This window comes from Schistosoma mansoni, chromosome 4 (genome assembly GCF_000237925.1).
Source record: "Schistosoma mansoni strain Puerto Rico chromosome 4, complete genome".
NCBI lineage: Eukaryota > Metazoa > Platyhelminthes > Trematoda > Strigeidida > Schistosomatidae > Schistosoma > Schistosoma mansoni.
Window position 1 is genome coordinate 21112897 of NC_031498.1, and position 23284 is coordinate 21136180.

Sequence of the window (23284 nt, forward strand, 5' to 3'; positions counted from 1 at the left end):
AAGCTTCATGGTCTGAGTTATTGGGACTGCGACTGACCGCGTGTATGATGGAGGTGTTTGCAATTGATTGGTCACTTAGATTAGAATGTATTATAACGGAACGGATGTTGTAAAAATTAGGACTAGTTTTTCTTGAATTATTACTAACCATAATGTTGTTTTATAGCGACTATTCTTTATCTGTTGCCATCTATTATCCAGTCTCTCTTACTCACAGTCACATTTTGCCTTCGTTATGAGTGATTGTCATTTTTAAATTCATGGCGTGTTGTTGTTTGGTATGCCTGTATATAAACTGTCTACCTGAAATATAATATAGCTGAGGCGAATTCTGACATCTGGACTAAATGGCAGGGCACTAAGAGAAGCTACAGTATAGTAAACTAATAAGGATTTAGCAATTGGATCAAGATTAGTAGTGTAAGTTGAAAATGTAATTGGTCAGCTCAAAGATACTAAATCATATCAACCAGGTTTCTGATTGGTGGTTTCGCCACGTGATTTTGATCAGTGGTCATATGACTTGATATCATACACATTGTAACTTAACAAATAGAATCCGATCAATATTCAAAGGGTTAGAAAAACATGATATTGATCATTATTCAGTGATCGATCCATTGTAAATGTGTACTAAGAATATCTGTTGGAAAGTGAATGGTTTCATAATAAACGATTTGGTTTTAAAAGCTACCTTCAATGAGAAAAAAAGGTTCTTATGTAGAATAGTAACTACCGATAATTATAAAACAGTAGCTTGGTTTGGTTGCAAGGAATTAATTGTGTAATTGAGTTTCTTTCCACCATTCAAAAATCGCACACTGATATAAATAGTTTCACAAAATTGAAAAGACAGTTGAATATAGATTAATTTAAATACTTAAAAAGTGATATTTGATATGAATAACACTCTACTCGTATAGATCTATTTCGTATTGATATTTGATCAGACATGGTTAACTCTTAACGGTTTAGTATTCAACATTGATTAATTGAGTAAATTACCCTAAAGATCCAATTTGTAAATGTCTTAAGTTTGGAATATCAGCACTAAACAGTTATGATTGTTGAGTCGCATGCTTGACTCTTGACATTTTATACAAGTGAATGTAGATATATCTCCTTTAGAGGATTTACATAAACTCTATTAACACTGTAATACTTTTTTAAGGTGTCTGTGGGCCGACAAGAAAAAACAGATTTCTGTCGAATTAGTATTTCATTTATTGATTCGCCTAAAATTATTTCCAGAGGGGTGTGAAACATATAAACTCAACAACCTCTAGTTTGAAAAAAATCAGATTTTCTTTATTATTTCTTAGCAGGATTCTGACAGCGAATCGGGAGAAATCAAGCGAATTTTTTAAATCAGTATACTTTCTGTAGATAATAAACGCAGTATTGTCGGATAATCTAGGGAAAGGTTTTACAATACTTCGTCTCCTGTTCATTAATTATTCCTTCCCTTTCTAAGGATCAACAAAACGTTCTTATGTTCTGTAAGCAAAGATGGATAGTGGCTAGTAGTGGAAATCAGGACTCGCGTTTCGTCCTATTTGGGACTCGTCAACTGGATGTACCTGCATCTCAGAGTTGATGTTCACTCTGGGACTCAAACCCAGTACCTTTCGCTTCAAACGCCATTGCATTATCCACTCAGCCACTAAGTCCTGATAGCCAATTGCTTGTGCGATGGGGGTGAAGTTTAAATTCATTTAGTATTGTTTGTTTGAATCTTCCCATCGATGTGTTAGGACTGCAACTGATCAGCCTCTAATTGGCATATGTGCATACTGTGCGTATTGCCTCGATATAGCCTGAATTCACAAGCATTGTAAGCAAAGATGGATAGTGGCTAGCAGTGGAATCCAGTTTGACTCGCGTTTCGTCGAGGCAATACGCACAGTATGCACATATGCCAATTAGAGGCTGATCAGTTGCAGTCCTAACACATCGATGGGAAGATTCAAACAAACAATAATAAATGAAATTAAGTTCTTATGTTCTGTTTATTGGATGCTGATGATATCGAAGAGGTTTAATATGTTTAATCTCAAGATGATTCAATACTTTTCCAGAATCTTTGAAAATATTATTCATTTTTGAAACTTCTAACCATTTAGAAATAACACTAGTAATGATACGAAGAACACCTGTAGAATTGTTCAATAAAATCCTAATGCAGATATTATCGACGTTCTGTTAGTATTAATCATTATTGTGATTCGGAATTTAATAAGTAACATCGACAATTGTGTTGCTTTTTAAAGTTTGTTAAATGGTTCGAAGTGGCTAAATATATTTTAATCATCCTTTATTTCCATTTATTTATCAATGGAATATAGAACGTGGGTTTTGTTTTATCTGAGACTAATTAACTACCTGAAATACAGTGTTTGGAAGCACATCTCCCTGCGTGATTGGACTCCAACAAGAAGTTTGTTCAACTCCTCAACGTTGCGGATGGCCAACTGTAAATGTCTCGGAATGATACGAGTCTTCTTGTTGTCACGTGCAGCATTACCAGCTTACTCCAAAACTTCAGCAGCCAGGTATTCGAGAACCGCAGCCAGATAAACTGGAGCACCAGCACCAACTCGCTCAGCGTAATTGCCCTTACGTAGAAGGCGATGTACACGACCAACAGGGAACTGAAGGTCGGCGCGCGCTGACTTTGTCTTAGCCTTGCCACCTTTACCGCGTCCGCTCATTATCTTAACAAGCAAAGAAACGTGTACCCCAAATGCCCTGGTACGGCCGAGAGTGGGGAGAGTCAGATCTCCCTCTCCAAATGCTCTCACATGGCCACGCGAATATATAGCCTCTGTCAGGGAAGTCCTACTCACTGCCTTCTCGTGGCATAACTGTTGTTTACGAAATTAAGAGGACAAACAGCGAATGTCCGGAGCTTTAACTGGGTTGGTGGGCACGGAGGGTCCACCTAGGGGAGTTGGAAAACCCTCATTCCAAACCAATGGTGCACATGGACTCCAGGATCCTGAGGGAACAAATGGTGTACGAACCTATTGTTGGTCACCGGTTACCATGAGACTGCATCTTCTCATGATGCTCCACTGCCTTGTGGGTCAGACCTTTAGGTCAAAGGCTCGGGGTGTGGCCCCCTAAGGAAACCACCTGTTTCGGTTTGGGCACCCGGAAAGTATCACAGCCCTCACGCAAACTAAATGGGATTTATGTGGCGCATATGTATCTGGTGCACCTTTGTACTAATATTTATGTGTTTAAATAATAAATAATTGTGCATGAAATTTAGTGTTGATTTTCACATTGAGATTTTAACCCAATATCAATGAGCCGCTAACTTGTTCAAACCGATTATCTACTCAAAATACAAATATTTCAATCAAAGAGAACAAGAACGAAGATTGGTGCTCTCTTCAAGATAATAAAAGAAACTATGTATATTATATTTCAATTATTATTCAAAATCAGTATGGTGTGAACAAAAAAACATCTCTGGAAGGTAAACAATTTGTACTTTACAAGTCATAACCATAAAACATAATCAATTCAAAAGTGAAGCGTATTGAAAATTAACATAATTTATACATGTTTAATTTTTTACATTACCTATATAGTCTAAACAAATATACGATTTTATAGTTGAAATCATGAGTCAATTGAAGCTAGATCACCATGGAAAACCTGGAAGCACTGGACGGCCGTTTCGTCCTATTGTGTGACTCCTCAGTAGTGCAGGATCGTGGATGCGCACTGCTGAGGAGTCATACAACATTTTAAATCAATGATAATTCGAAAAATCAGTTCCAACTTTTACGATATCCGTTCTGTCATAACAGTCTGATATGGACTACGTTGGGAAGATAAATACACTGGATTAATCCATCAAGTTATAGCGTTCATCTGAATCGTTCAAGGACGAATCGTGATAGTAATTATGCAACAAAACAATAATAATAATTCGATAAACCAGTAACAATCTCTGCAGTATTTATTCCGTTGTAACACTCCACAATATTTGTTTTTACTTAAAATAACACATTTATTGTTCATCCTAGTGTAGTTTTCATTTCTAATTTATAGCTGCTATTATAAATTGTCTAAGAACACTCTATTATTATTAAAAAATATCACTCGGTCCCTTAACAAGGTAACCATCCAGGTATTCGTGGTACATGAAAGTTTCCAGTAACATCTAGACTTTTATTCTTGTCACCAGTATTCTGACTACTTTACTGTTGTTTTTTGTACTTGTCAGCAAACCTAATTTTGACAGTAAATCAGTCATCAAAAAGCATTAAAGATCAAACGTTTTATGCCTTTTCAATATAAGAAATCAACAGATATCATGTATTTACGTCATCATCTATCCAGTGTTCATTGAAAATTTAGATTAAATTGAAACTAGCTATTTTCTCGGTACGTTATCTCCGAAAATGCACTTCAACGTTTCTGAAGAAATATCCCACAGTTTCGCCAAAAGGCTTAATAGTTCGGTTCGAGTATTTATTGGACAACCCATAAATTAGTCAGTCAAATACAATGTAGGACTCGGGATGTGTGAGCATCAGTTCAATTTGTCACATCCCACTAGCTCTGCGAGATGGACATCCTAACGCAAATCTCACAGTCGTAAGAACAGCAGCAGTACTACTGATAGAAAAATTAGGTATCGCAAATACGATTTAAGAAGATACGCATTAGTAAAATAAAAGGATTACGAGAAATTTAGAAATATAGGGTTGAAACGAAGACGGAGAGTGGATGGACCTGAGTCATTGAGGACGATTCTGAGTCGATTTAATCTAGTCTCTAACCATTTGTTACGATAACCAGGTAGTCTGCACCTACCTACATACATGGTTTAATCCAATATTCAGTGTCTTCATGGACTGATGCATCTCTTAGGTTGGCTGCCCCTAGGTTTTTTTTACAGCGTATTCTTATTCTGGTCATCGTCTCCCGTCGATGTTATCGGCGGGTGGGCATACGTAGTATATGTCCTGACTGTCTCAGCCAATAAAAATTCACCTTCTTGTCAGTCAGTTGACCATCTTTACTTCTTATTCTGTGTTCAGCCGCAGAATCGCTAACTCGATGGTCTTAAAATATGTGAGCGATGCTCTGCAGACACCTATGACCGATTCTTAGTGAGCTACAAATATTCCATATTTTTAGGGGCCAGACTTCACAGCCATAAAAAACTGAGAGAACTTCTGTATAGTGTATTCGTCCTTTAGTTGATAGACGAATAGCATGAGTACACCACAAGTGGTGTATTATGGTAAAAGCCAACAGGACTTTTTGAATTTATGTTGAGATTTCATCAGACACCAACTCATCGGGGGGCTGTTGAGACTTCCAAGATGGGTAAAGTGGTCGGTATGTTTAACTATTGCACTCCTCATCATTAGTTCAGCCATTAATGCAAACTAGTACTAAAGTATATCGCTGTAATGAATTATGTATTATGGTAATCATCAGTTCCACAAATTTGTACAACGGCAATACTAAACTATACTCGATCACATTTCAATCCATAACATAATAGTCATACATGTAATAGCTAAAACTGTAAAAAAGAAATACTACACAAATCAACAGACATATACATATATACACAAATACAGTAAAATCATTCATTTATACACGCATAATTTAAATGTAACAGAAATGGTTTATTGAAAAGAACAAATCAACAACATAAAATACCATCTGTCATAGATACTTGTTCTCTTAAAAAATATATATAAACAATTTTTTTTGACAAATAACTGTACATTAGTCAATGTTTCATTGGAATAATAAAATCTTATCAAGTATAGATGAATAAGCGAATGAATGAATTTGAGATGGTAGAGAAGATTTGTAGCTCAGGTGGGGTGATTTTGATGTAGGTTTGTTCTCTGAGCTGGATGGTTTGGTCGTAGAGCTTTCATCGTTCTTCTGAACGACATCATCAGCACAAACTTCGGGTAGAAGTGAAGTGAAATAAACAATGACAGATTTAAAGTCAATAAGAACCAATCAACATCGAGGTGCACAGGACAAGCCGTGAATCATATGTGGAGAAATTCAAACACTTCACTTCTACCCGAAGTTTGTGCTGATGATGTCGTTCAAAAGAACGATGAAAGCTCCACGACCAAACCATTAAGCTCAGAGAAGAAACCTACATCAGAATGAATGAATGGATCAGATATACGGAAATATCACATTGATAAATATTTGGTTCAATGTTCAAATAGTTCTTAATTTAAAATAAACCAATAAAATACAAGAAGGATAACGAAAGGATGATAAAATGTATTAGTGGGGGGTAGGGGGGTTGATCCTGTTTTATTGTTTTACAATAAATAAAAAACAACCTATCACAAATGATAAAATGTACTCGAAAAGAAGACTAATTAAGATTTACGTTGGAGTTTTTTGATTTCTTTTTGTGCACAATCTTATTGTTGTGTGATTAAACTTAATATGTAGAATAAGTGGATAGATTTAATCAGCTTAAAATTATCAATTCACTAACATAGACAAGTAACAGCAGTGATAGAGGAGCATCGTATAGCAGTGTAGTCTTGTTGATTAATATACAAACCTCAGTTAATTCCCATGAAATTTCTATTTTCAGTTGATGATATCATTTTAGTATTTCATTTCAATTGTGTACACCAGCTGATGATGATTGTCGACTTATAGGATCTAATGTCGTTGTACTGTTATCCATTAAATATGCTATATCATCATTAGAATCATACCATATATTGGTACTTTGATGACATAAACTTGCAAGAAAATCTCTAGTGATCACTAGTGTTAATAGAATACAATGAATCATAATACCAATAAAGATAGCTCCTAATAAAATGATGAATATACGTGATATATTTGAAAAATCTTGATAACCATTTGGTAACAATGCATGTCCACCAATAAGTACAGTTGGATTTGAAGGAAACGGTATAGTTTTATCCAGATGACCAATTGTATATGCTAAATATAGGCTTAATGTTACAACAGCCAAATAGATTAGATGTACAATAACAGGATAGAATGCATGACATATATATAATGGAATACTGTTTAAAAATAAATCCATTAATATTAAACAACCAGGTATACTATGTTTCAATGTTTGTTCAAGGGCTATAATGAAAAAAGAAACGAAATAACAACAAAACATATAACTAAATCAACAGAAAGGGGGTTTATTACCCAAGATGGAGGCGGGTAAACATTTTGTTTAGATAAATAATAGTTGATTGGGAAAAAAAGAATAGTAACTTACCAATGGTTAGTAACAACTCGTTGGTTAGTATAGCAAAAAGTCTATACTCTATGATATGTAAGTTCAGTTCAATACATTTAGGTAGAGTTGGAAAGTTTTCACTGTTATTCTAGACAACAACAACAACAACAACACTATCAACACCTGCTTTGAGTAGAAATGAATTTATTTGTTGTAAACCTTGTTTGTGGCTAGTTGTTTCGGTTGAATTTATAATCTCCATATGTTTTTGTATTTTTGTTGACTGTGTCTATACTTTTGACCTTAGACCACAGTAGTGATTGGGTAAATTTTTATGCAGAAATCGATTAATCGGATCTATCAGTATAGAGGAATTGTGAATACTGTTGAATGTTATGGTTTACATCAGAGAGCGGTTATCAACCGGTTCCTAATCCCGTAGTTTGTATCTACTATCAGTTTTGAAATAAAATTAACAATCAGTCCGCACAACTGTAACATTGTTCAAAATCGATCACAGTTGCATTTAATCTCTACCTTTTGTTGGGGAGTCCAAAATTATTCCTCGGAAAAATCCATAGGGTCACAGGAAATGCTTGGAAACATTTTACCCAACCAGTGTTGAAAGAAAATATCTCAGAAACATCTATAAAGTGAAGTTACATATCATGTTTCTGATTGGATATTCAACTATACCGCTACAATATTTAGCATGGTTCCAGAAACCAAGAAACTCAAGGTCGTGTGTAACACCACAAATACCCAAGTTTTTCTGTGCATACACTAACACTGGAATAAAACGTTCTTTTCGTATTTCGCGCCTTTTCTATCGTGTTCAAGTTGTCGTGTATATTTAGCCTATTGTTATTAGGAGAGGCAAGGAAATCAGATCGAGCATTTATTTAGTAGACTTATCATCTATGCTCCCTGAGATTATGAACTGTAATATTAATTGGTAAATTTTATCCCAGGACTTCGTTCATTCTTTTACAATTACTGATACTATGAGTGTTTTTGCCTCATTTGCTATTTAATCTTTTCAATTTCCTGTCGTTGACTTAACATCAGTTATGATAATTTGAACTGAACAACATTAATTAGAGTCGATAACACTGTTCATCACTGATCGACACAACTATATCGCGTATATTTGGATATAAAAAACTGACTATTCTAAGCAAATAAACAGAATTCAAGCTCAGAGACCCTCAATAAATGTGATTAATTAAAACGTTGGAATCTTTTCTTTATTCGCATAAATGACAAGTAACTCTTATTGATTGTGAGTTACTTTTGAAAGTTATTTTCAATCATTAATAAAAATTGCTTTAAGAATTCAATCATGCATTATATAGAAATCACAATGAATAAATGTAAACTTTTGAAGTGTCGATCGTCAATTCACTAAACTATATACTTCATCTTAAAATATTTTCTCTATATGTTACTAATGTTAAAAAGTGAAATTCTTTCACTCAAACTCAATAAAAGGTCAATTGTTCTCAAATCAATTAATAATGATTATTGAATAAATTCATGGCAAAATAATGTATTATTGATTTGTTTTAGGTAAATTTCCCAGTTATGTTTACGTCGATCGTTTAAACATAATCAAAAACAACAGGAAAAAACATTTCGTGACTTAATGTAAGCTACTTCTTCAGAGTAAATACACAACATAACCGAATCAAATCAACACAAGTTCGAATAGAAAAAAGGAAACAATATAGTACAATCAAAATCATAATAGATGTGAATATATTAATGTCAAGTTATTCTTCTACACAAAATTGTTTCTGCAGATTAAGTTAGGTCGATTGTGATGTGTTCTACATTAGAGAGCCTTCCCGTGAAACATCCACTCGTCCCAAACAACAAGTAATTTACACAAAATCACCCCCTAATAATACTGTGAAATTGTGAAATTTATAAGTTAAATCAGCAATAGTAGTACATGCTGTTTTCAACAATAACCAAATTCATAATAAAAATATCCCAACTATGAAGAGAGGCGAGTAATCGAAACGTTTCATCTGATGCTAAATCCCTCTCCCCTCAATAGAAACGAAGACCTGACCATTCATCTAACCTGAACTGTTTATCCAGTTAACAACATTTGACCTTATCTATTTTCCACACAATCTGCACACCCACATACTCAATTTCAATCCCACTCCACTTCATATTACAAATGTATACACTTTTTACCTATACATTTCCACTTATGATACACAAATTAACGCAGTGATATATCACACAAAAACACCTTGACTAAAAATAACTTGATATTGACATGTTCAGACCTAATTATAACTCTGATTGTACTAGAAATATCCTTCCTTTTTCCTTTGTACCATTCAAACTTGTGTTAATTTTATTTCGGTTATTGATTTGCTCTGAAGAAGTGAGTTACGTTATGTGACGAAACGTCAGAAATACTATTTTCTACTCATTGCGATTTCACAAAAGATATATTATAAACTTTTTAACCAATGCTCAATTTATTTGAAACTTTCAAGTTCAATCTTGGTATCGATACCTATAAAAAAACAATTAGCTTATTTCAACTTGTTTCAAAGAAAATGTTGAAATAAGGGGGGTTTATAGAGATTGTTGAATTTTAGAGTTTATTTAAATCAGGAACTGGTTTTAGTTAGACAATTACTGAAAGTTAGAAAGCACTGGACAACTGTTCCATTTTCATATAGATTTCCCTAGCAGTTAGCCAGTCATCATTCATCATCAATGTAGTCCTTGGCAAAGATGTGGGTCGGTCAAAGATGACAAACCATATTAGCATAACAAAATAAATTGCAAAACATATATAGGTAATGTAATAGCAATGGTAATGAGAAATATTGAATATTGGAAATGTAGTTCGAAAATACAAAGTGGGAAAGGTATAGATGAAGGAATACTGGAATTCGAAATCTAGAAGGGGATAAAGAGTGGATGAATCTGTCATTGTGAACGATTATGCATAGTCCACATCTACGACCCAATCGGAAATCAAACACAGAACCTTCACATATCACCGTAAGCGTTTTATCTTTTCAAATGAAAATGTCATCCGAGTTGATGTAACGTTTTCAGTAGAACTGAACTATACCAACGGCTTTCAACTAAATAGCGATTGTTGAATATTTGCACGATTTTTAAAAAGGAATTGAAGGACATCATCCTTTTGACGAAATTTCCCATTTTGGTTAAGTCGATTGGTGTTATAAGATAGATCAGCCATAGAATATATATATATATATATATATATATATATATATATATATATATATATATATATAGGAACAAATAATATCCTTTCCAAGTAGCTTTCAGAAACGTAATTTATTTATCGTTTACGTTAAAGGTTAAGTGGTACATAAGAATTAACAGGATGATGACCAATATGATGTATTGGTAATTTAGAGAAAGTTTATTTTCATTGAGAGATCTGTATTATTCATATGTGCGTACACAGTCACAGTTGAAAACAATGTAGGAGCTGATACGAACAATCATAGATCAAGGTTGTCGCAGTATAACAACACAACGGGTTCCAGGAGAGTCGAATTCTTTGAGTCGGATGACTTAATTGTAAAGTTTTCATTGACTTTCTAGACAACGTTATTTCCATGAAATTCAGTATAGCGTCTTTTTTGGTTGACACAACACTTCTATCTGAATTTTGTGCTGATAATATTATCTAGAAGTTGGATGAAAATTACACAACTAAACTACTTAGTTCATACAATAAAACTCCATCAAAATCACTCGTCTGAGATACAAATCCTCTTCATTTCAGAGGGGAAATTTGTTGTGACGAAGCAAATACAGGGGATGTTATAATTTTCCGAACTATTTAATGAACCACTATCGTTTACATTTTTATCGTACAATTATTAGCTTATTGGATTATAGTATTTCGATACTTCCTGTATTGTGAGCTTTTGTTGGACTTATCAAACGCTGCTATAGGTTTAATTATTCTTCAATCATTGTTAATTAATTGTGTACCATTTTCTACGTTATCTGCCACCTATCGAATGATTTTGTATAAAGTAGGATTTCTTATTCGGAGTGCGCCTCAGTCTTACATCTCAGATATAAAAATTAATGTGTTTAAGATAGATTACCAGGTGCCTGAAATCTAGTAATTAAAACTTGCTTGTAGTATTGCTAGTAGTAGTACCAATAACAGTCAAGATTATCTCAACAGTGTTGAGAGTTACTCGTGTTAGCCTTATTGATCGAGTTAAATAATCAACCAGTAGACGAACTAACATACTCGGACTCGAAGAGAATAAATCAGAATTTCGATTGGTGCTTTATCTTCCCGAGATACAGATTAAAGAAGTTCAGGTTAACGACTCAATCATAACAAAATCACACAAAATCCATAACAAAGAAAAGTAAATATTAGATTAATGTCCACCAACGCAATAGGAAAGAATACATCAAAATGCAGAAAATGTAGTTTTATTCGAAGGAAGGAAACAGAGAAAATAAGTAGTAATGAAATTATACTTAACAACTTAAGATTTACGCAAAACATTTTTTAAGAAAATGAACAAAACCTTCAAACATGGTAAGAAGAGATGGATAGTGGCTAGCAGTGGAATCCAGGACGCGCGTTTCGTCCTATTTGGGACTCGTCAACTGGATGTACCTGCATCTCAGAGTTGATGTTCACTCTGGGACTCGAACCAAGCACCTTTTCGCTTCAAACGCCATTGCATTATCCACTCAGCCACTGAGCCCTGATAGCCACTTGCTTGTGCGATGGGGTGAAGTTTAATTTCATTAAGTATTGTTTGTTTGATTCTTCCCACCGATGTGTTAGGACTGCAACTGGTCAGACAAACAATACTAAATGAAATTAAAACCTTCAAAGATATTCATAATGTAATAGTACCAACTCCTGCATATGTTCACGAATTTCAAATGTTATATTACACAACTATTAAAGAAAAACAAAGCGAAAATCTATACCAGTCCACCATAACTAGTAAAACACTGACGCAGTACCATAAAGTGAAGTAAATTATCTGTCAAAAACCGAATAAGTATTTTAATTTTACAAATGATTTACAAAGTTTGATACCAACATGAATAACGTCAACTTCTGCCTCACCAAAGAAAGACAACATGAGTTAGGTAGCCAGTTAACTAGACTTAACTTAATTCTAAAGAAAAATATATACTGTAAACAAGGCTATATGTCAGGTAGATAAACCGATCAAACAATATCTATGTGTAAATTCAAGTATATATTTATATATAAGCATGTCTGAACAGGAAATAAGAATCAACTGTCTAGCCAATTCATCATGTATATAGGTTTAATTGTGAAAACTACGATTATGTATACTACAAAATAAATTGTATGATGAATGCTTTTACAACAACACATGTGAGCGAACAATTGTCTTCAATTAGATCGTCACCAGGCCTTACTTTAGTATATATGAATATTTATACGAAAATGTTAAACTAATCAAGGCAATTTGAGTCAATAATCGTAATAAAGATTGTAGTAATTTTAATAGTTGGATTCATGGGTTGAAGGTTAACACCGTTGGATGCCAACTAAGTTGTCTAGAGGTTAAGCAGTCGTGCACAAGACCAACGATCTTGCGTTCGAGTCCCATGTGCGGATCGTGGATGCGCACTGCTGAGGAGTTCTATACTAAAACGAAACGATTGTCCAGTGCTTCCAGGTTTTCAATGGTGATCTAGCTTGGACCGACTTATGAATTCAATGTGCTTTTATGATAAATTTGAAGGAAATTAGTGCTACTGTGGTGTGGGCTACATATATTCACATAAGTAGTATATGACGATGGTCAAGCATTGAATGTATTTCAGTAAAAAACTGATAAGGAAAAACCCGGAACGGAACACAATTAGGATCAAAATGCATGAACAATGAAATCAGAGAAGATGGACTGATATTTGCAGAAGGAATGGTCGAGATTGAGACAATTGATTGATAGTCTGCAAATTAACTGTTTACTGTGTGCTTGTCAGATTTTACTGAGATAGTCTGTGATTTTCGTGTCAAGTACATTCGATTGTCCCCACTTGTCTTCTTGTTCACTACACTACAACTTTAAAACCTGTTTCATTTATAAGAAAAATAATCACTGAATAGGTCTAAACCTCTATACACTCCTAACAGTCAGTACTTGCATGGGTGACCGGCTGGGAATACCGGGTGTCGCCGGCTTTTGCACCCAAATGCCCTGGTACGGCCGAGAGTGGGGAGAGTCAGATCTCCCTCTCCAAATGCTCTCACATGGCCACGCGAATATATAGCCTCTGTCAGGGAAGTCCTACTCACTGACTTCTCGTGGCATAACTGTTGTTTACGAAATTGAGAGGACGAGAAGCGAATGTCCGGCGCTTTTACCGGGTTGATGGACACGGATGGTCCACCTAGGGGAGTTGGAAAACCCTCATTCCAAACCAATGATGAACATGGGCTCCAGTATCCTGAAGGAACAAATGGCGTATGAACCAATCGTTGGTCACCGACTACCATGGGACTGCATCTCCTTACGATGTTCCACTGCCTTATGGACCAGACCTTTAGGTCATAGGCTCGGGGTGTGACCCCCTAAGGAAACCACCTGATTCAGTCTGGGCACCTGGGCAGTATCACAGTCCTCACACAAATCAAATGAGCTTTGTGAGGCGCATATGTATCTGGTGCTTCATTGTACCAATATTTATGTGTTTAAATAAATAAATAAATAATATGAGTATTTATAATTTATAAGTGACTCGTTTTGATTCAGAAATGCAAATTATTATCATTTAGCATCAAAGATAGAGATGAGTCATCGGCAAATTATACCTCCCGAACGTCCGAGTACAGTGAGAACAAATAAAGTCTCATTATGCTCCACGACTGGATTTAATTAGTAATGTACCCTTTTTAATACTAGCCCAACCACCTATGCTGAACACGAAGTCTAAAATTGAGTAGAAATCGGTTTTGTCGAAAACCTAATGATAATGTGCATATGTCAGTTAATTAATTGATTCAGATTGTGATGCTCAAATGGTGATTTTTCATATGATCTGCTCATACAATTCACGTGGTGAAGTAATTTCCACACAAAAGTGAAGGAGTAAAAGCAAATATTAAAAGCATAAAACGGGTTGTCGGTTGTGAGTGATCTACGTAGAAGAGCTAGGAAGTTGATTCGAAGCACGTAGTGCATATGGACTCAAGGATCCTGTGGAAAAAAATGGTGAGAAAACATACTTTAGTTACCATAGCATGACTTAAAGTTATTCCATTTCCCTGTGGATTAGAACACTACGTCGAAGATTCGAAGAGTGATCTTCCAATAAAACGACCGGTTTTAGTTTTAGAGCTCTGTTATAATGATCGCCCTGACAAAAACCACGACAATTAAAACGAATAATGCAAAGATTATGAGTTGCTCGCTTCACAGTATGGCTTATACTTTTCAGGTTGCACTATAGCAAGCATTCGTTTTGGTGATTTCATCTCGTTATCCTGATGTTGTATGGCAAATTGGACAAAATATGCTAGCAACAGTTGAATCCAATCATTTGGATAACTAACTATATGCTCATATAAAACTGTGAAGCTGTGATCTCTGTAGTTTAATCACTTAAACCTTCCCTCCCGCTAAGTCATTTGACTGTTTTTACAACATTCACAACCCACAGAAATTAGTGCATTATTTTACCTAGAATTTATCTTTACATTAAGACTGGTATAACATAGAATATGATTACATAACATGACTTCTTACTTCCATTCAAATAATATACCTTGATAATCGTGAAATAAAAGACAGATAACCGAAAACTAACAAATAACAGGGTAAATTGATAAAACTAAAGTATACAGATTAACCTGAGGCAGCGAAGTCGTCTTTTTATCAAATCAGAAAATAGGGTGTGAAAATGATTGGGTTTTAATAGAAAGAGTAATTGCAAACAACTTAAAATTTGTGCACCATGTTTATATAATATGGATTATTCAGGGTGATTCAAAGGTTTACGGTATTCCACGTCAAAACAACAGTGACAAACATAGTTATTTATATAACTGAAAGGCACCATTTCATGTGATCCTCCATAAGTTCGAAGATAATCTTTGACCATACTCACGTGGCCCTAATGATTTTGTATCAACTTACCCGAAGCCTAACTAATTAAAGTTCTTCTACCCTGATAGCATAATATTGTTTCATGAATCAGCACCTTACATTATTATCACATTTCCGTTAAAATTAGCAAGCATAAATTCGATAGTGTATTTAGTTTTTGGAACAATAGCGATGATCTGAAAGTCGCAATTTGAAATCCTTTTGATTCATCTTTGTACGTTAGTCTAACCGATAATTTAAGAAAGAGAAGTAATACTCAGACCGACTTGTTAAGTATTCTATAATCGTTTTATTTCAAGTTAATCCGTTTCATGAAAATGAACAGAGATTGACCATTGAACAAAAATAGACAGATTTGTGTTTGCTAATATATGTTTCCCTATTCTTTTGGTATTTGTTATGGAATATGTTGTCCTATGTCCGATTCTTGATCAGTCGTCGGATAATTGATTCTAATGTTTAAGTGAAAAGGCATTAGTCAGAGTTATGACAGTTGATCCCGGATACTTAGAAAAGATGGATATTATAATCATTATTTTGCCGTTGTACAACTTCTTTCCATAACCATATATGAATGATGTAAAGTTGTTGTCGTAACAACACAACAAATTAATTGAAGCTTCGGTGGCCACCATATCCTTATTGGTTTCACAGTCTCCAATGACCGTTTGTTTATTGCAAATTTGATATGCGCAATTCAGTTCTGGTCCAACTGGTAAGGTTATGTTAAGATGCATAGTTTAAGAACCCTTGAAGAAATATCTCTGCTTGGTTATAGAGGTCAGGAAGGTGTAAAATCTAGAATACATTACTACGGAATTTGTCTCTGGACAAACTCTCAGTCAGTTACAACGAAGAACTTCGTACGTACGTACATCAGTTCGAGTTGCCATACCACATTAGCACAGAGATGCAGTTGTCGATTCGAATCCCATAGTGGTAGAAGTAGTAAGAGTATAAGTATTATGTGAAAGATAAGGGATTGAAGGAGTATAATATAGTGAAATAAATTTGGAAAGAGAAAAAGGATACGGACATGAAGAATTCAGAAGATTAGAATTTGGTAGAACACAAAGAGTGTATGCACCTTCGCCATTGCAAACGATTTTGAGCCATGTCATTCAAGGTCTCTAACCATCGATTGCTATCATCTCGCGAATCCCAACAAGGTAGTCTACACCTACCAACATGGCCCAGTCCACTTGTCAGCGAATTCATGGATTTATGCTATGTTTTGGTCTGGCCGCCCTTAGCTTTCTTCCAATCTACTCCTACACCATAAAACATTGCACGACGGGGTAGTCGGTGGTTGGACATACGTAACACGTGTCCCAGCCATCTCAACTGATGAAGTTTCACTACTTCATCAATCGATTTGCCATCCTTACCTAGTACTCGTTTCCTAACAACTGCATTGCTGACTCGGTGGTCCCAGGATATACGAGCAATGCGTCAAAGACACCTATGATCGAATACTAGTAGCCTACGAATATCCTCTACTCTTATCGGCCATGTTTCACTGCCGTAAAGTAGGACGGAACGGACTGCTGCACAGTAAACCCGTCCTTTTGTTGCTAGACGGATATCTCGCCTACGCCATAAATGGCGCAAGTTGGCGAAAGCTAGACGAGCCTCCTGTATCCGTGCTGAGATTTCGTCACACACCAGACCACAAGGGCTGATGAGACTCCCAAGATAAGTGAAGCTGTCAACACGCTCAACTACTTCACTCCCTATCATTAGTTCAGGTGTCGATGCAACCCAATCCTGAAGTAACATTTACACTTCGAGGGAGAGAATCGCATCCCGAACATGCCTGCATAGTTGCTTATAGTGGTCAGTGTTACATACTAGGAAAAAAGTAAGTACTGATAACTTACGGGACCTCTTATTAGACTATTAATCTTTTTATATTCCTATGGTATAACTATTCAGTAACTGGATTATCTATGTCTATATTCATCTTATTACTAGCTTCATTTTGACCTACTGATTATTACTATATGATTTATTGTTCCTAAATTATACTCGGTTTATTGAGTACTGTCTCCCACGCTTCCAGCCACGTTTGGCTTGATTTTGTACAAATATTATTTTCTATTTTATGGTGTGGTCTGCCTGTTTGGTACATAGACAAAGTATGTTTGAAATAAACGATTCGCATTACAGCAGCTGCTATTGGTGTTTTGGACTCAAGTGGACGGGTTAGGCGGATAAGGACCAATAAGGACGCTAGATTACTCATACTAATCGAACGTCATTGTCACAGTGTGAAGGTCGTAGAAGTCGTATTCTATTGGTGGATAATTTGCGCGAATTACGTCCTTGTTAAATACGTAAGGTCATAACGAATCAGCGACGACCTTTATCAAGTCATAACAATTGGCTACAGCCTAGGTCAAATACATAACAGTCAGAAGACTCTGCATTTTGTCAGCGTCTTCACCGAGTAAAACTATGTCGTCGGCGTATTCTAAGTCAACAAGTGAATCTCCCGGTAAAAGTTCAACTCCAGGACAAACTCTTGGTACTTACTACTTGAAAATCGTGAATCAGAGAACGCAAGAAAGAATACGAAAACAGTTAGATGAGGATTTATTTGATATCGAAAATAAGTCGAAAATTAATATCTGAATACACTAATTTCTATATGGTTTACATTGATCAACAGTTAGATTTGTATATATTAGCTGTATAAACATAAAATTAACCGTCTACAACCAACATGACTACCTCTTTAAATGTGTTTAATGTCATTAATGATTGAATAAAAAGAAATCAATATCATAATTCACTGACACTTAAATTAATTAGATCTTTGTTCATAATATCAGTTAAGCGTGTCAAAGTATGATAAGTGAAGTAATTATATTTTATCAGATCTGTCAACGATCTTCATTCTCGTTGAAAATGTATGACACTTATATTGGATCCTTGATAAGCAATCGTCAATGTAAAATCCTTAGTTAATCAATAATTCGATCTCTCTCAAACTATGAAAATCTTGAGTGGAAAACTCTCAGAGATCTTCGGAGATCAGTAAAGGCTGTATTTTTAAAGCGAAGAGCCACATTTATGTTATAACGAAAACTACGTCAAATAACGTGATTCACTGGAAAATCACTGCAGTACGCTTATATCAAAAGAATTATCAATGAAACCGATAACAAACCTCGATACCTATTGACTGTCAGCATAGGTCGATGAATTTCATAAAGTTATTCAGTAGCAATATATATTAATTGTAAGATATAATTAGGAATTTGGAAGATCTACACATTTAGTTCATACAATTCTACTTCATTTTTCCAATTATGAACGGTAGGTTAACAGGTGGATTTTGATTCTATTCGTAATTAATACAGTCGTCTTTACTCAAGTTGAACAGTGTCTAGCAGTGGTATCCACAACACCTATTTCGTCCTCGTCGAGACTCGTCAGCTGGACGCACATACATCCTAGGGTCAATGTTCACACTGTATCTTAAACTCAATACCTTTTGCTTTAAACACTGACGTATTACCCACTGAACTACTGAATCCAGATATCCACTCCGGTCAGAGTGCACATAGTCAAATAGAGACAGATTAGTTGAAGTCTTTAGTATCAACAAAGAGTAAAACAATTAAAGTTTGTAATTAACACTAGATTTAATTAAAACAACAATCTACACACTATGAATAGCTGCATATTTCATCGGTATGGTGCATATGACACTAAACTGTCAGAGAAATAGTTCATATTAATTTGTACTGATTGTTTTTCGTTTTCACACATTAATATTTCTACTAATGGTTTCGCCTAGTTACTTCTTTTTTCTTCAATCGATGTTCTTGTTTAAAGTTATATCAATTGACTATATACGACCTTGAATCATCAACTCACAGAAAACAATGAAAATGATGATCCTACCGTTTAAGAGTGTATACAATAATTATCTTGTTAAAGTGTTAAATCAAGTAGACTTTCTTTTGTTCATGATACTATCAGTTAGTTGAAAAATCATCTTCACAACAAACTAACTTACATTATTGATAGAAAAGTTGAAACTAGCCTTCAATTTAACCTTAGTTAATATGAAATTTTGAAAAAAACTTTAGACTAATTCCTTCCTTTTCCTTGATTTGTAGTCTTGACTACTAATATTAAGTAGTAAATGAATAAGATATCATGCCTATAATAAAGCTTAAAGTTTTCGGATTCAGTATACAATTGAGAAGTTTTGCATTTGGAATGAAACACAATCGTTCACTGTTTCAACTAGTTTCTAACACTTTCGCAATTGATGATAACAGATCCAGATGGAAATAATTTATAACTTATCAAATGTTTTTTACATCTATTTCAAAGGTAAAACATGAGAAGAGTATGATCAACCCTCCAGCCACTATAGATACGTGTATAATGAAGATATACACACACAAAAAACTCAACCAATTAAGTATAAAAACAGTTATCAGTAAAGAAAGCATCAATTAAGTTTGCATGCAGTCCCTAAAAATCTGAATTTATTTTACTCATTATTGCAATCAGTAATTACCCCACAATTTAAAACGATCGAACTCACAACAGCAACATTGCAAAGAGTAAAAATATAAATGAAGGGTAAAAACGATTTAAGGCTTAGATATAGTTAGCTAATTAATGACAAAATTAAAAGTTAGCTTCCCTTTAAAGTTAATATCAGCTGCAGAATTATTAAACACTCAGGAGGACTGAATAGGTGTTTTGTCCTAGTCTAGCACTTCTCAATAGTATAACATTTGCAATCGAAAATATGATCGAATTCAGGTTTCGCTGAGAGGGCGATAACTTTAAATCGGGAAATATCACCTTAATAATGTTTTAAAGAGCAACTAGATTCGAGATGGTTTCTCAAAACTCTAATTAAAAGAATTAATGTGTAGAGATTAAAAACTTCAGGATTGACAACGTAGCTCAACGGTGATACTGTTTAGTAATCGCGCTACAATACATCCATCTTAGTGGCTCATACATAGTATGTTCTGCGTCAGATTTGTAGGCCTAAGAAGTTAAAGCTGTCCAAGATCTTGGATTTGCAACTTCCGACGAATTCCAAACAGAAGCAAAACAGCTATCTACCACTTCCTGGTATTCAATAGTTGCCTAGTCCAAATCATCCCATTATGTAGCTTCGAAGTAAACAACCTCTCTACAAGCTACAATTTCAATATCACAATAAACATACAATATAACATAGAGGCACTAAAAAAGAGGAAAAACAAAAAAGTAAGAACAACCATCCAAGAATATCAAACTTAACCTAATAAGTAGGTATCAATGCCAAGATTGGACTTGATAGTTTCAAATAAATTGAGCATTTGGTAGAAGGTTAGCAATAAATATATATTTGTTACATCTCAATGAGTAGAAAATTGTATTTCTGACGTTTCGTCACACAACGTAACTAACTTCTTTAATCAAACAAACAACCGAAATAAAGTTAACACAAGTTTAGATGGTACAAAGGAAAAACTGAATATTTTTAGTAGAGTCAAAATCATAATAGGTCTGACGGGACCATGTTCAAAAACCTTTAAGTGGTTGAAAGTAAGGTGAACTTCTGACTGGAATCCCCACATATGCTTTATTTAAATATCAAAACAGTATACTGGAGCCAATTCAACATAACATGATTAACGTCGTAAAGGATTCATACGAATTTAAATCAAAGATCTTGGAGTTATCCGTCAACAAGGGCGAAACAATGATAAGTTATGATTTTGTGTCTTTATGCACTAGCGTTCCGATTTGTCAGTGTCTAGACTTCAATAATGGTTCACTAAAGAATATTAATACTCTGTCTAGCAGATGTTCATTAAGCACTAGTTCCATCATGAAATCCTTCAAACTATGCTTGAATTAAAATCATTCACTCTCAAACGAACGAACACAGTAGTCACAGGATCTCCGCTTGTTGCTAATTTATTTATGTCCCATATTGAGTTGCTTATTTTTGCCAGTACCATCATACCACCCATCTGGCTCAGATATATAGACGAGATATTCGTCATTATTAAAAAAACTCCCCTTAGAAATTTCTACAAACAGATAAACACCTCACTTTCGAAAAGGAAGATAAACATGGTGAACCACCTTTCTTAGACTGTTTAGTTAAAAGAAATTCTAATGGGAGTCTAAATTTAACCATGTACCGATAACCGACACATTCAAATCGGTATATTGATTTTAACCCTGTACATTCATTCATTGCAAAAGTTTACCTAGCTCTGAATCTTTTTCAGAAGAGAAAAGTAATTCGGAAAAAGACAAGCTGAAGGAAAAATAGAATATAAAAACCCTATGATTTAAGAATTCTCCTAAGAATACTATTAAAAACATCGAGACAAAACTATCCTTCTTCAGATAACACGTTTAATGAAAGATCTTGGATTGGTACTGTGATTTTAACGTCAAGATGAAACCAAAAAATGCAACGGATCTTGAAAACTTACAAAATCAAAGACTTCTATAAGACAACCAACACTAAGAAACGATCTAGTTGGAATAAAAGATAAGTTTCCGTTCACTTCTACACGAAACTGTTCCTACAGATTAAGTTAAGTCGATTGGGATGCGTTCTACATTAGAGAGCCTTTCCGTGAAACGCGAACTCGTCCCAAACAATTTCGGTTATTGATTTGCACTGAAGTGAGTTACGCCATGTGACGAAACGTCAGAAATACTATTTTCTATTCATTGCGATTCCACAAAAATATAGTTGTTATTTTACCTATTTAGATAGTTGGAGTTAGTCATCAGGAAACTTTGAACCTAGGTTCATACTGGTTGGCACTCGTCAGCAAGGTGTACATTTGATCTTGAGGAAATATATGCTCTCTCTTGCATTTGAGCCCGAATCATCCAGTTTTACCATCCAAAGCATTACCACTGAGCTATTCGAGCTGTGACCGACTTCTTGTAGAACTGAGATATTTACATTAGTTGATAATTGAACACAGCTAATCTCACGTTTATCTAACCCTTAGTGGTTGAGACAAGTGTTACATATATCCAACTGGCACCTACCTCGGTACATGACGTTCGATGATGTACAAGTAGGTCGTGAGGAAGACAGAAAGGTCAACCCAGGGCGTAGGGTCAGTCCACGAAATCAATAGTTGTTGTAAAAAGCTGTGCAGGTAGGTGTAGACTGCCTAGTTGGTGTCCTCACCATTATCCTAACCAAATGTTGGAAACGTTGAGTAGCGTAGCCGGGAATTAGTAGCAAGTAGAAGATGCGTCCACTTTTTGTTTTCCCTTAGACCTTGAATCTAAAAATTATCGTACACCTTTTTTATTCTGTGAGTTCATTCTTCCTTCTTGAATCATAATTCCGATACCTAATCTATTCAAGTATCACTGATACTGTTACTACTTCTACTATTCTGGGATTTATTTTGTCATTTCACTTTGCTAATATGGTGTGACAACTTGAATCGATGCATATGTGTCTGGTTTTATGTTGCTTATGACTAACTGACTAATCAGTGGGCTAAACACCAAAAGATCAATGTATATATATATTAAGGTGAATTTAAACGATTAACAAATTATTGATACCTATTATTTCAGAAAAATTACTTACAAGATTGACGACCAATAAACATCCAATGTAATGTCATTGTTGAATAAACGCAATTCACGCTGCATGTATATAATAGCCAAACAAATTTATAAGGAATCGTGGCTACAAAGACAAATAATAGAGGTGATATAAATAGATAAAAACAAAACTACTAGAATTTTTTGCAGTGAGACTACAGTATGTATGATATATGTAGCTAGTGAAAGTCAGATGTGACTGACCGCTGGGTGTGGACTGAAAGACACCCAGCTTGCTGACTGTCCTTCGTATTATTAATTTCCACTATGAACTTACTGA

At 34.8% G+C, this 23284-nt stretch overlaps 1 protein-coding gene and 1 non-coding gene across 2 annotated transcripts; both read right to left on the reverse strand.

The window, feature by feature from the left end:
• Positions 1-1597: 1597 nt before the first annotated feature.
• On the reverse strand, positions 1598-1669 carry Smp_tRNA_00932_Pseudo_TTG.1.1. The gene has a single exon. It is a non-coding gene (tRNA).
• Positions 1670-2528: 859 nt separating this feature from the next.
• Smp_130880 (putative histone H2A) lies at positions 2529-23024 on the reverse strand (the record flags this gene model as incomplete). The annotated part of the gene is made up of 3 exons (XM_018797172.1): positions 2529-2714; positions 6653-7128; positions 22988-23024. The coding sequence occupies 3 exons, from the start codon at positions 23022-23024 to the stop codon at positions 2529-2531; spliced, it is 699 nt and encodes a 232-aa protein (XP_018652240.1).
• Between the last annotated feature and the right edge of the window lie 260 nt (positions 23025-23284).